Source organism: Staurois parvus, unplaced genomic scaffold (genome assembly GCF_062004578.1).
Source record: "Staurois parvus isolate SC_StPar_1 unplaced genomic scaffold, SC_StPar_1.0 ptg000209l, whole genome shotgun sequence".
NCBI lineage: Eukaryota > Metazoa > Chordata > Amphibia > Anura > Ranidae > Staurois > Staurois parvus.
The window spans coordinates 8,880,149-8,895,335 of record NW_028318005.1 but is presented as its reverse complement, the minus strand read 5'-3'; the positions used below and the strand labels follow the sequence as shown (position 1 = coordinate 8,895,335).

At 39.9% G+C, this 15,187-nt stretch overlaps 1 protein-coding gene across 1 annotated transcript in view; it reads left to right on the top strand.

Moving 5' to 3' along the window:
• NUP210 (nucleoporin 210) overlaps positions 1 to 15,187 on the top strand; it is a 154,575-nt gene that overhangs the window by 9,428 nt on the left and 129,960 nt on the right. Inside the window, exons 2-6 of the mRNA XM_089678742.1 lie at positions 5,327 to 5,463; positions 6,826 to 6,957; positions 7,042 to 7,138; positions 9,265 to 9,415; positions 10,670 to 10,802. Of these exons, the coding sequence (XP_089534868.1) occupies positions 5,327 to 5,463; positions 6,826 to 6,957; positions 7,042 to 7,138; positions 9,265 to 9,415; positions 10,670 to 10,802 (650 nt within the window). The remainder of the gene's footprint in view (positions 1 to 5,326; positions 5,464 to 6,825; positions 6,958 to 7,041; positions 7,139 to 9,264; positions 9,416 to 10,669; positions 10,803 to 15,187) is intronic.

Sequence of the window (15,187 nt, the reverse complement as noted above, 5' to 3'; positions counted from 1 at the left end):
TCAAAGTTGCACCCAAGCCCGTAATATCCCCTCAGAAAAAATTTTAGGCCCCTCCCACCCCCACATATACGCATGTAAAAGTAAAAGTGCACGCCAGGGGGTGCCTGCGCATTAAAATGTTCATTGCGATACATATGTTGCGTATCGCCTTGCATGCCAGAATGAGAGCAATAATTCTAGCATGAGACATCCTCTGTAATACTATACTGATGACCTATAAGGGGCTTTAAAAGGGTGACCTATAGAAAATATGGAGTACTGAAGTTTGTCGCCATTTCATGAGCGCAAGCAAATTTCAGGTTTGATATTTTGGATATCTGTTTACTTGATGGAACCTCATCTTTTATACTTTACAAAAAAATAGAGTAATTGATTTTTTTTTTGTGCCCTAAAATTAATTTAAGTGTATTTTTTACTGAAATTTGCAATAATATCGTGCGACATAAAAAATTGGAACTATAGCTTTTTTATTCTCTAGGGTCTTTTCCTTCAGAAAATATATAATGTTTGGGGGTTTTGTGTAATCTTTAAGCCTAAAGTGATTTTTTAAACGTATGCAAAAATAGCTCTGGCATCAAAAAGGATAAGCCTGACACTCCCCTTTCTTTACTAGCACTCAATCAGTGCTCATTGCACTGCAGGGTGTCTCCCCTCCCTGCTAGTTCCCAGGTGGAGGAGACATGCAGCGCAATGATAAAAAAAAATTAAACGTTTAAGTCACTATAGAGCCCCGTTTTGATTTTAAAAGTCCCAGACATTCCTAACAGCACCTCAGATTTAATTATGCTTTTGGTTAAAATGTATTTATTTTTTATCAGGACAAGTAGATTGTCATGCAGGACAAGTAGATTGGGACACCGATTTAGTCCCTGGACAAGTAGTTTTTTTCAAACATTTCCACACCCCTGATGCCTGCTACCCACTCTTGGGGTGCCATTAACATTTAACGGAAAAACAAGTGCAATGTGCGTTTGCAAAATGCAGGAAAGCCCACAGCGTTTTTTTGTATGTTCGGAAACATGCAAATGTGAATTTTGCCTTGTGTAACCTTTTGTGTAAACACACTAAACACACTAATTTCACTTTGAGGATCCATTCACACCTAGCGTAGTGGGAGCGCACATTTTTTGGTTCATTTTTCCTGTGACATGCATAGCGCAACCCATTGATTAAATTGGGTTGCCCTACATGTGGCAGAATAGCTCATGGGACATCTTCGCGTGTTGCAGTTTGCATGTTTTTTTACTTCACATCTTGCTGCATATGACGCTTGTTTTTTCACATGGCAAAATGTGTGTGTGCTTCTGCGTTTGGGGTGCCGTTGACAATTAATGCCCAAAAGTGCGACTAGTTAATTTTGAGTGTATAAAGGTGGCCATGCACTATACAATCTGATTGTGTGTCCTCCTAATAAATAAATTTGGTAAATCTAAAAGATCGTACAATCTTTCCAATCATATTATGTAGTGTTTGGTCAGCTTTACAGACTTCCAGGATACCTTTCTGCTATTTTCGATACTACAGATCTGCTCCACATAGGCTGTTATCTGATCGCTCAGCTCCTGTACACTCTGTCAAATTAACTATCTATACAAGATGAAGGTTAGGTAGAAAACAAATTGCTGGTGAATTCCTTTCTGTGTCTTACATCGCAGCCGCACCGGGTGCGACTTGGCATGCGATTTGTATGCCATTTGACTTGCTAATCGTATGCCAAGTCGCACCCTATTGTCCGCAATTACAGCGGTCAAATCACTGCGGTTCCCACTTGGTCAGAGACGCACCAATTTCTAAAGTAGTACATGTACTACGTTTGGTGCGATTTGCATCGACATCTGTGTCAGATGTCTTATAAATCGCACCTGAAATTGGCATGTCCCCCAACTTTTAAATTGTGCAACTTAACAGTAAGTTGGGCTTGATGTAACCGGGGTGTTAAAGTGGTTGTTATCCCTCACATATACCCAGTGAAGTAACTGGCCTCAGGTGATGCACAGAGATGAAACAAATCCTCCTACATTGGTTGTACCTGTCTATCTGCAGTCTTCTCTCTTTACAGTTGTTCAAAGTGCTGAATTTTTAAAGTTTGTCTGAGAATTCAGAAAAAGGAGGCGGAGAGCTGAAATTAAACTCTGCAGAGCTCAGTAAGGAGCTGTACAGTACATTCTTTCCACCCCTCGATGGCCGGGAATCTGTCACCAGGGACCCAGAAGTGACATTGCATCACTTCCGGGTCAGGACAAGAAGGGGGGGGGGGAGGCTTACACCGTAGTGGGTTGTGTGGAAGCAATCTGGCAGCAGCGCTGCCGCCCGAATGCTTCCACCTAACAAGTGAGCCCCTTGCTTGCAGGGCTAAAGGTGAATTGCATCACTGCATGTCCCGGGCGTTGGGTGATATGAATTGCACATCCCTGCTGACAACGTTGGGGCATGCTCCTAATGAGACGACGGAGGGTGTCCTGGGTTATTTCCTCCCAGTACTAGACCACGGTATCACTGAGCTCCTGGACAGTCTGATGTGCAACCTGGCAGTCTTGGATGGACTGAAGCATGATATTCCAGAGGTTTTCTATTGGATTTAGGTCAGGTGAGCATGAGGGCCATTCAATGGTATCAATTTCTTCATCCTCCAGGAACTGCCTACATACTCTCGCCACATGAGGCCGGGCATTGTCTTACACCAGGAGAAACCCAGGAACCACTGCACCAGCGTAGGGTCTGTCAATGGGTCCAAGGATTTCTTCCCGATACCTAATTGCAGTCAGGGTGCCATTGTCTAGCCAGTAGAGGTCTGTGTGTCTCTCCATGGATATGCCTCCCCAGACCATTACTGACCCACCACCAAAACGGTCATGCGGAGCGATGTTACAGGCAGCATAACATTCTCCATGGCTTCTCCACACCCTTTCACGTCTGTCACATGTGCTCAGGTTGAGTCTGTTCTCATCTGTGAAAAGCACAGGGTGCCAGTGGCAAACCTGCCAATTCTGGTGTTCAGTGGCAAATGCCATTCGAGCTCTATGATGCCGGGCAGTGAGCACAGGGCCCACTAGCGGATGTTGGGCCCTCAGGCCACCCTCATGAAGTCTGTTTCTGATTGTTTGGTCAGAGACATTCACATCAGTGGCCTGCTGGAGGCAATTTTGTAGGGCTCTGGCAGTGCTCATCCTGTTCCTCCTTGCACAAAGAAGCAGGTCCTGCTGATGGGTTAAGGACCTTCTAAGGCCCTGTCCATCTCTTCTAGAGTAACTGCCTGTCTCCTGGAATCTCCTCCATGTCTTGAGACTGTGCTGGGAGACACAGCAAACCTCCTGGCAACGGCACGTATTGATGTGCCATCCTGAAGGAATTGGACTGCCTCTGCAACCTCTGTAGGGTCCAGGTATCGCCTCTTGCTACCAGTAGTGGCACTGACCCTAGCCAAATGCAAAACTAGTGAAAAACAGAAAAGATGAGTAGGGAAAAAAATGTCCGTGGCCTCCACCTGTACAACCATTCCTGTTTTGGGGGTCATCTCATTGTTGCCCATCTAGTGCACCTGTTGTTAACCGCATGCCGCCCAGCCACTGTACATATACGGCGGCAGGGCGGCACTCACAGGCAAAACCACGTTTTAAAACGTGCGTTCTGTAAACAAATAGGGGGCGCGCGCGCGCCCTATTTGTCCTGTGGATCACCGCCGCAGATGTCAGTTGCCGGGTCACAGCCGCTCATTAGCAGCTATGTCCTGGCGATCGGCGGTAAACGGTGACAGAGAGCACAGCTGCAGTAGCTGTGCTGTCTGTCACCTCTCTGTCAGCTCGAGGATGAGCTGATCAAGAAAGAATAGTTTCACTTTCTCGATCAGCCTTGTCCCGCCCAGTACACACCCCCGCCCCCTAGTAAAACACTCCCCTCACTCCTATAACCCTTCCCTGCTAAATAAAGTTAACCCCTTCCTCCCCATTGCCATTAGTACAGTGTCAGTTTTTTTTTTTTGCACTGATCACTGTATTAGTGTTTTTGGGGATGTCAGTACCCCCCCAATGTCAGAATGTCCGCCGCAGTCCCGCCCTAAGTCGCTGGTCGTTGCCATAAGTCCCTGATCGCCGCCATAATTCGCTGATCGCCGCCATTATTAGTATAAAAAAAACCCTAAAAATCCCAGTATCTTTCCCGCCATTTGTAAACGCTATAACTTTCACGTAAACCAATTCATTTACACGTATTGGGTTTTTTTTTTTAGCAAAGACATGTCGCAGAATTTATTTTGGCAGAAATTTATGACTAAATTTGATTTTTAAATTTTTTTTTTACTGGACATGTTTTATAGCAAAAAGTCCAAAATATTGTTTTTTTTTCCTCAAAATTGTCAGCCTTTTTTTTTTTTTATAGCGCAAAAAATAAAAACCGCACAGGCAATCAAATACCACCGAAAGAAAGCTCAATTTGTGGGGGGAAAAAAGGATGTAAATTTCATTTATGTACCATATTGCATGACCGCGCAATTGTCCGTTAAACTAGCGCAGCGTTGTATAGCAGAAAAATGGCGTAAATTGCAGTATTTATACCATAGTTTGTAGACGCTATAACTTCCACACAAAGCAATCAATATACACTTATTGGGATTTTTTTTACCAAAAACATGTAGCAGAATACATTTTGGCCTAAATTTATAACCAACTTTGAGTTTACTATATATTTTTTATAGCTGAAAATAAAAAATATTGTTTTTCTTCAAAATTTTTGGCGTTTTTTTGTTTATAGCGTGAAAAATAAAAAGCGCACAGGTGATCAAATTACACCGAAAGAAAGCTCTATTTGTGTGAAAAAAAGGACGTAAATTTCGTTTGGGTGCAGCATTGCATGACCGCGCAATTATCAGTTGAATTAGTGCAGCGCCAAGTAGCAAAAAGAGGCCTGGTCATTAAGGGGGGTAAATCCTCAGGAGCTCAAGTGGTTAATTTCATTAACACCAAAGCAGCTGAACTGATTAACAACCCCCTCTGCTACTTAACTGACCAGATCAATATCCAAGGAGTTTAATTAACTTGATGCTATACTCTGATTAAATAGTGTTCCTTTAATTTTATTGGCAAATATGGAAGCTGGACTTTAGAAAAAAAAAGGTGAATTTAGCCTTTAAAGCTCCAATCTCCATTGAATATAGGTAGGTCCTCAAACTAGAAAGTTAATTGTCCAGAGGTTGTGCAGTCAGATTTTATCATGTGTAGCAAACCTTAGTATACAATGTGGTTTAAAAGCATAACATTTTGAGCATAAAGTTACCTTTACTACATAATGCTGACAACTTCATGAACTTTCATTTTCACATTTTCCTTCACAGGTCATCAACTAGACCTGAAGTTGCCAGCATAGTTCCATTAAGCACTCATGACCATCAGTGCTCACAACGTGCGGTGGTACAAGCACGAGCAAATCATCCTACACGGCTAACCAGTATCATTTTTGCTGAAGACATACGTAAGTTGTTTCCTTCTAATGTTAGCTAATTCGTTTTTAATGGATACATCAATAAAGTTTGTCAATATACTAACCACTTTCTTAAAATTTTAAATCAAATTTTTGGGAAAGAAAAGTCATATTTTTAAGTAAAGTACATCTAAATTACAAGTTACATTGCAAAGCAAATATAATTTTGAAATTTCTATGTGACTTGCAGAGATGTTACTAGCTATGCAATAGAGCAAAAAATGCACGTGTTCGGCCTTCAGAGAGGCAAGTAGTCACCCTCTTCTATTACAGGGTGTAGCTGCTTCAGATATTTGAGTGACAAGATCTAAGCAATAATGAGCCAACACTGCTTTTCTGGGAAAGACCGTTTGACGGATACAAGATGCTAGATGTTGGTTTGGGTATCGTCTACTATAGAAAAGAAGTTGGAGTGCTTTTGGATTTCCCAATAAAGTCTGAAATCATGTGCACCTCAGTGGATCTTTTTAGCTGCTTTCTTCAAAATGCTTTTGCATTCTTCATTCACAATCCATGTATGAATAGTGTCAAACGCTTATGTATGCATGATGTAAATCATGACATACTACCTTAAGTTAACATCTTAACAAATAATGTTCTTTAGCAGGAAACATACATTCCACCTTAATAATCATGCTACCAAAATTAGTGTGCTCTGCAAATTGCCTCCGGCATTGTTCCTGTTTGTTCTTGCTGGAGGCTGCCATTTTGTTGAAGCCCAAAGCCCCTGGGCAGCTGTAAATCTTTAGGCTGTCAGCAGATTGGCCTATACAAATTCAGCACCGTGCCTAAAAATAGAGAGCGACTGAGCATGTGCAGAAGAGAGTGAGACAGTGTATTACTGGATTTTAAACAGTATAGACACTTATTTTTATTGTTTTACATTAGCTATACCTGCAAAAGGGGCCAGCCTGCAGGACTGAATTTTCTGACTAAAATTCAACTTTAATCTTTTTAGCCTTATACATGAGCTCTTAGGTTTGGTTTACATACTGCTTATTTGCATAGTTTTTTTTTTTTTTTCTTTCTTTTAACTAGTCAATTAAAATGTCTGCATATAAGGTGTGGAACATACAGTGCAGCTATATACCATTGGACCATTCAGAGGTGCTCAAGAGGGTAGCCACATCCATGCTATAATGTAACTTGCTCACAATGCAAATGATTTCAACTAGGCCTACACCATCAAAGCATGCACTTCAAGTTTAAGTACATAGTTAATACAGAAATATTGTTGGTGTTTAGATATATGTACAATAGGAAAAAAAATCCTCTAATTTATTTTTTCTAAAATGTCTAAAACTGCACAGATTTGTCAGATTTGTACATTTATCTGTATGGTTTGTTTCCTAGACACTGGACAGGTTTTACGGTGTGATGCAATTGTGGACATAATTAATGAGATTCAGATTGTATCGACTACAAGAGAACTTTATCTAGAAGACTCTCCCCTGGAGCTAAAAATACAAGCATTAGACTCTGAAGGTAACCCTACTTCACATCTTAGATCTGCATTGTTAGGCGATCTGTATCGCACACTAAAATGCTCTGTGTTTTTTTTTAAATCAGGTAACACATTCAGCACTTTAGCTGGGATGGCCTTTGACTGGTCAGTAATGAAGGATACAGAGATGGATGGCTACACTGATTCACATAATACCTTGAGGTAAGGGGGAAATTTTGAAAAGATTAAATCAAATTGGTCAAAAGCTCGTATTTTGAATAGTAATATGCCCCTTATTATATCAGGTGTTTTCAAAAGGTTTCCTGTTATAATTGCAATCCAAGGGCGTCCCTGTTTTTGCTTGTCATTTTTCTTTATATTGTGTCTTTAAACACCTCTTGCAATTTGGCCAGTTATGTAGCTGGTACTTTGGAGCTCTAGGAAGATTTCTGTACTAATTGTAAAGAATTAGGGTACATGCACACTGGACATAAAAATGATACTTATACAGGCTTTTGGTGGGTTTTTTTTTTTTTTTTTTTTTTTTCTTCCTTCAGCCTGTATAACCAACTCCTGTGTTAGCTTATTTGTCCATGCACATTATGGCATTTACAGGCATATTTGCAGAGCAGTGTTTTCAGGCAGAACAAAAACCGCATCAGAATTGCGTTTTTGAAAGGAACTTTTGGGCAAAATAAACACTCATAAAAATGCTATTTAGGAGTGTTCAGCATTTTCAAGAGTATGTTGATTATAGTAAAAAATGAGCAGAGGGAAATGTTTTGAAAAAAAATACTTATTGAAGTAAATGCCCATAAACTCTCAAACTCTTGTGCAATACAAGCCACTGTGAGCATTTTTTCTTTTGCTTTTTCTGTGAAATGTTCTGGCATTTTTTCAGCTGCCTATTGTGTATAGAGATTTTAGAGAGTTTTTCCCTTTTTTTGCTCTGTTAGGAGTATCGCTACAGAGGATCCATTAGCATTTGTTTTATCAATGCAATCTAAGTTTTAAATCAAATCCTTTTTAATTAAAAAAAAAAAAGTTTCCTTTTTGCTTCCCTTTTTCATATGGCCACTATTTCCTGTGCATAGTATGCAGTTAACTGTATCATATGGCTTTGCTGTTTTTGTCCAGTTTTAACTATTTCTGTGTAAATATTTTCTGTTAAAAGCTTTGTAATTATTAATAATGTTTTTCAGAAAAGACATTAAAACTGTTGGTAATTGACTGAATTGGATAGCCTATATGGTAATTCAACTATTATGTAGATAATAGATTATACAACTTTTGCAATTTATGCAATTGCTTAATATACCTATCAACACAGTCAGTGTTGATGGAGGAAATCCCTCCCGCAGCGCACTATTGTGTTCTGCCAGTGGGGAGTCTTCCCTGCCAGTGAAGCACAATGATTAGTGTTGCCATCTATAGCCAGCGGCACTAATCATTCAGCCCAACAGACAGGTTGTACACAAGTCGTTGGATCCATGCATGGATCGAAATTCATCCGGTCCCTGCTGAACCGATCAAATTTTGATCCATCTATGGCCGGCCTTAGTTGTCTTTTGTCTTCGTTAGTCTTTTGTTGTTTTTCTGTTGCTTTTTGGCAGCGCACAAGTACATGTAGACATTGTTGGTTTGCAAGGAAAAATTTTATTCTTAATATCTATCCCCTTTTAGGCCCATTTCACATCTGAGCAACGCAGTTGTGTCTTCTTCTTCGTCTTCTTCTTCTTCGTCTTCTTCTTCTTCGTCTTCTTCGTCTTCTTCTTCTTCGTCTTCGTCTTCTTCGTCTTCTTCTTCTTCGTCTTCTTCTTCTTCGTCTTCTTCTTCTTCGTCTTCTTCTTCCTCTTCGTCTTCTTCTTCCTCTTCTTCTTCTTCTTCCTCTTCTTCTTCTTCTTCTTCCTCTTCTTCTTCCTCCTCTTCTTCCTTTTTCTTCTTCGTCTTCCTCTTCTTCATCTTCCTCTTCTTCCTCTCCCTCCTCTTCTTCCTCTTCCTCCTCTTCTTCCTCCTTTTTCCTCTTCCTCTTCTTCTTCCTCCTCTTCCTCTTCTTCTTCCTCCTCTTCCTCCTCTTCTTCCTCCTCTTCCTCCTCTTCTTCCTCCTCTTCCTCTTCTTCTTCCTCCTCTTCCTCTTCTTCCTCCTCCTCTTCCTCTTCCTCCTCTTCTTCCTCCTTTGAATGGGATGTCCTCTGCTCCAAAGACATGCCAATGTAGCCCCCATATCTTTTTTGCCCTCAATTCAGATGTGAATGGGCCTCACTCCTACTGTGTGTTCTGTATTCACTATCAATGTATACAAAATAGTAAAATTGTAAAATAGACTATATAAATGTTTACACCTGCAGGATTTTGAAATTTTTGGAGTCCACCTATGTACCACCAGTCTATATCACAGAAATGGAGAAAGTTGCAAAACAAGGTGACACCGTTTTAGTGTCCGGATCGAAAACTGGAAGCTCAAAACTCCGAGCGAAAATGCTTGAATCTGTGTATGAGGCAAGTCTTTGGTGTAATATTTGTGACTTTTGTGCCATCACACTGAATAGGTCTCACGCAGATTTTTTGTAGAGAGATGCCGACTGTCAAAGGTCCTTAACTCCCCCAGGAGAACAGATGGAAAAGCCAGGAGCCAAATAGTAATTTTTATCCAGGGAAAACTATGCATCTGTTTTATTTCTTCCCACTAATTTCTAGCCTACAGATGTCATTGTTGCAGTAGGTGTCATTGAGGCCTTTTTATATTCCTTTTTCTTGTTTATGTTCAGTAGAAGTACGTAAATGTTGTGTACTGATAGCCTGTATGTGACAGATATACTTTTGAACTGTATTCTTTTGTATTGAGAGAACAAAATAGGGAAAAGCACCATTGTTGCTTTGATTGCCTTTCATTTTTACTGTATTGTGCATTGTATTCTGCATCATTGTATAAGAATTTAAATACACTTGTTCCAGATACAGTAGTGCCTGCACTGAGAATATATACAAGCTGACATATTAAGGTGGCACTACACTGTAGTTTAAATTGGTATTAAACACAAAAACAAACATTTTATGATATTGCAGCTTACCAATTCTTAGATGTTATGACTGCATTCATTTTCTTTTTTAGGCTTTCTTTCTTCTATTTTCAGCTGGTGATCTGGCCAGTAAGTCTTGTTTTTTAAAAAAAAAAAAACAAGCTCTCCAGCAGAATGTGTCAGTTACAGAGATGAGAGAAACTATTTACCACGAGCAGGGGCATGTACAATGATCAGATTGTTAGTGTATCTAAATCTGCTAGTACATTCAACACTACTCTTCCCCCAGACTGACAATGCTGCTGTCCAAGGGGGCCCCTGTACTCCTTCAACCAGAGTGGAGGCTCTCTAATACAGGAAGTGTGTTACTGCCTAGATCACCAGGTGAAAACAGAGGGTGAAAAAAGCCCCCCCCCCCCCCCCCAAAAAAAAATATTAATGCAGCCACCACATCTAATGACTGGTAAGCTGCAATAAATTACAATTTTGGCTTTGTGTTTAATGCCACTTTAATAATAAAAGAAGAAAATTAATTCAAGTATATATTCTTAACTCAAAGTACATTTTATGCTCTTGGACTTCTCCACATCTCCAAGTTCATTTTGTTATTTATTTATTTATTTTTGCTAATGTGATCCGACTTCCTTTTTACTATGTTCATTCTCAGTGGTTCCATTATATTAAATCACCTTCCCCAATGGTGCACAATTTAAAATTTTTGCTTAATTCCCAGAAAGTCAATCCAGCAGAGGTTCGACTTCTTATCTTAGAGAACATCCTCCTAAATCCTGCGTATGATATTTACCTGCTTGTGGGATCATCTATAAAGTACAAAGTGCAAAAAATCAAACAGGGAAAGATCACAGGTAAGTTCTTCCTATATGATATGCATGTTACGGCAGCTTTGCCTCCAGTTGGTTGCTGTATTTCCACTTGTTTTCTACTGTGAATCAACTGAGAAAAAAGTGTGTTATTTTGACAAGTGTCTAGAGTTTTAGTTTTGGCTTTTACATGGCATTTTGGGCCACAGGGTGGTCCATGAACTCTACATTTTCCATATGCCAAAGTATATACTTATGAATCCTGTCATCATCCTTATACTCTTACAAATGATGAGCCATATTATTTTTTTTTTTTTTTGCATAATAATGTTTACATTAGGGAGTTCACCTGAATTATATATAAGCATACTCTTATATTAAAACATAATTATAGTAAGTGCAAGGTACCTAAGATGGCCAAAGTGACACCACCCCCTCTCATGCAAGGCTTACCGGAAGGTTTGTGACCCATGCTAAGAGTGGTTAATCGGCGCTCTTTAATGTATTTTAGATTACATCGTAAACATTGGATGGTTATCCTTGAGCCTGTTTTAGGCTCAAGATAGTGACAAGCAATCTCCTTAAAAGTGCCTCTTTACTTGGTGAAGGCTCCAAAACCATTCCAATATAAATCAATAGGACCCAAACATGCGGCAGACACCATGTAATAAAGAGATACTCGCCATAGTGTAAAACCATCTGTAAAAGGGAATTTATAAAAATGAATTTCACTTACATGACAGTCATTCAAATCCGCATAAAGAAAAAAAACTCCACAGGGAATTCTTCCACTTTCCAAGATGGCCGCCGGACAGTTGTGGTAGCGTGTGTGCATGGGTCCGTGCTACACCTTTCATAAAAAAATCTAAAAATATATTTTTTAAAAAATATAAAAGCAGTCCTCCTTGGCCAATAATAGTCAAACAGAATTACTGCACCCTAAATATACAATATATAAAATATAGGGATGCACTGAAATTTCGGTGGCCGAAACGGGTCGGCCAAAATGAAAAAAAAAAAAAAAAGCACTGATAAAGGTGCCGGAAAACCCCGCCCCTCGCTGCCCACCGATCGACGCTCGGTAGTTTTCAGCCTTACCTGATACACCATCGATCATCGCGCTGGGCATAGAGATGAGTAAAGGAAAGATGGCCGCCACTCTCTATGCCCCTGGATGACTGGAGCGATGTTACTTCCCGTTCCGGCCATACAGGTGAGGTATCGCCACGAACATCAGAGCAAGAGCAATAATTCTCACACTAGAACTCCTCTGTAACTTTACACTGCTAACCTGGAGAACTTTTTAAAGCATCACCCATGTAGATTTTTAAGTACCGCAGTTTCACGCCATTCCACGAGCGCGCAATTTTAAAGCGTGACATGTTGGGTATCTATTTACTCGCTGTAATATCCTCTTTCATATTTACAAAAAAATTGGGGTATATATTCCTTTTTTTTTTTTTTTTTTATCAGTGTACTTTTTCCCCAAAAATATATATTCATTTTTAAAAACGGCACATTTCGGTTTTCGGCCAAGTGCATATTGAATTTGCGGTTTTGGTGCACCATTAATAAAATACCTATAACCAACAAAATAATACAACAGGCGGGAAGTTCATATCCATTAACCACTTGCCTGCCGGGCACTTTTACCCCCTTCCTGCCCAGGCCAATTTTCCACTTTCAGTACTCTCACATTTTGACTGATAATTGCGCGGTCATGCAACATTGTACCCACTTGAGATTTTTATAATTGTTTTCCCCACAAATAGAATTTTCTTTTGGTGGTGTTTAATCTCCACTGGCTGTTTTTATTTTTTGCACTATAAGCAAAAGAGCAAAAAATTATGATTAAAAAAAAAGTTTTTTTTGTTTCTATTATAAAATTTTGCAAACAGGTAATTTTTCTCTTTCACTGATGTGCGTTGATGGGGTGGCACTGATGAGGAGGTACTGATATTGCTGCTCTGATAAGCAGCAATGATGGGTGCTGACTGGTGGCACTGCTGGGCACTGATCATCCGTGCCCTGCTGATCAGCCAGATGTCCTCTGTGACATTTTCTGGTTATTAGCAGCACTTTCTTCACACTGTGACAGCGTGAGGAAAGTGCTGCTGATATTAGGCAACTGTTTTTACTCGGTGATCTGCTATGTAATTGGACACAGCTGATAACATGGTAAAAGGCCACTGTGACTGGCCTTTGACCTCATCATGTGATCAGCTGTGTCCATAGAACACAGTGATCAGGAAGAGCGCCGGGTGTGCGTCGCTGGGGGAGTGCGGGAAGGCGCGTTCTGGGAGAACGTCGTATGACACCCTCCCAGAACTGCACAACTGTGCTGCAGCTGTCTTTCCGCTATAGTGTGGTTGTAAAATGGTTAAAGACACAAGCAATAATTAGCTAGTATTAACCACTTCCTGTCCGGACACTTTTACCCCTTCCTGTCCAGGGCAATTTTTAGCTTTCAGCGCTATCACACTTTGAATGACAATTGCGCGGTCATGCAATACTGTACCCATATGAATTTTTTACCATTTTTTTGAGACAGATAAAGCTTTATTTTGGTGGTATTTATTCACCGCTGGGATTTTTATTTTTTTTACTATGTAAATGAAAATGTTCAAAAATTTTGAAAAGTGTTTTTTTAAATAAAATTTTGCAAATAAATAATATTTCATCATAAATCTTAGCCAAAATTTATTCCGTTATTTTTTTAGTAAAAAAAAAAAATCCAAATTAGTTTATAACCAAAAATTATAATTTTTAAAAATTTTTTTTTACATTTTATTTAATTTTTTTTTATATTATTATTTTTTATTTTTTTTTTTTTTTTACATACTGTCACCCTAGCAGTACACTGTCACCATGGTGACACTGTACTACTTGTGGAGGGTGATGAAGATTTTTTTTTTTTTTTTTTTACACTGATTGCTTTTACACCCATATAGGATGTAAAAGCAATCATTTCTCTTTCTCTCTGTCTGCATTCTTGCAGTCATTGAGAATTACTGAGTGAGCTGTGAGTGGTCACAGCTTGTCACATGGTACAAGGCTGTTGTGAATAGCCTTGTACCATGTGACCTCTGTGATCATTCACAGATTTCACACATAGTAAGCAATGATGTCACAAGTGACATCTTGCTTACTACTTTGCATGTGATCACTGATTCGCCAATCAGTGATCACATGATCGGGACCTCGTACAGAGGTCCCGTCCGACGATCGGTGTTTCACTGTGTCCGAAGGACACAGCGGGCACCGGATCGCGGTGGTGCGCGCTCCCAGGGAGCGCGCACAGCTAGAAAAGGCAGGTGCCGTTTATGGACGGCAACCCGACCCTGGACTGCCACCGCCCTGCCGTTTATAAACAGCAGGCGGACGGCAAGAGGTTAAAAAAAACCCAAAAAAACCCATTTATGTCCTATTCTATATTTAAACCCAAAGGAGTATAGCTTTTAAGATGGTAAATCCAACTGGTCTCTGCTCTAGAGATACATCTCTTAGCATTACTACCCCTCCAATTTTGTCCATATTTCTCCAATGCAATAAAAATTGTACCTCCAGGATCATTATTATGTCTCAAATCATAATGCTAAGACCCGCTGTGTTCCTTGTAGCCCTTTTTAATGTTGGCAAAATATTCGCCCAAGCGAACATGTAGGGCCTTTGTGGTATGTCCCACATATTCTAAACCGCACGGACACTTATTTCATATGTTTCCCCAGTTCGCGCAGATGTAAAGTTGGTCATTTTCCTCCCCTTAAAAGAATTAACCCTACATGCCTTGCATTTCCCACATATGTGATAACCATCCATGTTAGCAAAACAAAGTAGGTATGGTTGGGGGATCGAGCACATTAGGTGCCAGCCTATTCCTCAAATTACCAGCTCCCCTAAGTGTAATCATAGGACACTCTGGAAGAATAGGGCCCAAAACCCGGTCATTTTTTAAGATCGGCCAAAAATATTTGCGATATTCTTAATGGCATAATACTGACATGAAAAGGTAGTGAAAAAGGCCAAACTAAATTGAGTAGGACTACTACCAGAAGGACATTCTTTTTCCGATATGAGTTGTTCTCGGGTTTGTCATTGCTTGTCACTATCTTGAGCCTGTTTTGGAGGATAACCATCCAATGTTTGATGTAATCTAAAATACATTAAAGAGCGTTGATTGGCCACTCTTAGCAGGGGTCGCAAGTCTTCCGGTAATGGTGTTAATTTGACTATCTCTGGAAGTTTCCTGTTTCTAAAACGGCATGTGGGACTAATCATCTTAACTACCATTCTGATACTTTTTATGGACACAGCTTAATCAATATATTGGATATTTTGATTGCTTTTAATTTTGGTTGGTTGAAGTTTTGTTGAGTAGAGCGCTGCACTTTTTGTTGTACACTTTTTGAATGCCTAGTAACAGGGGTATG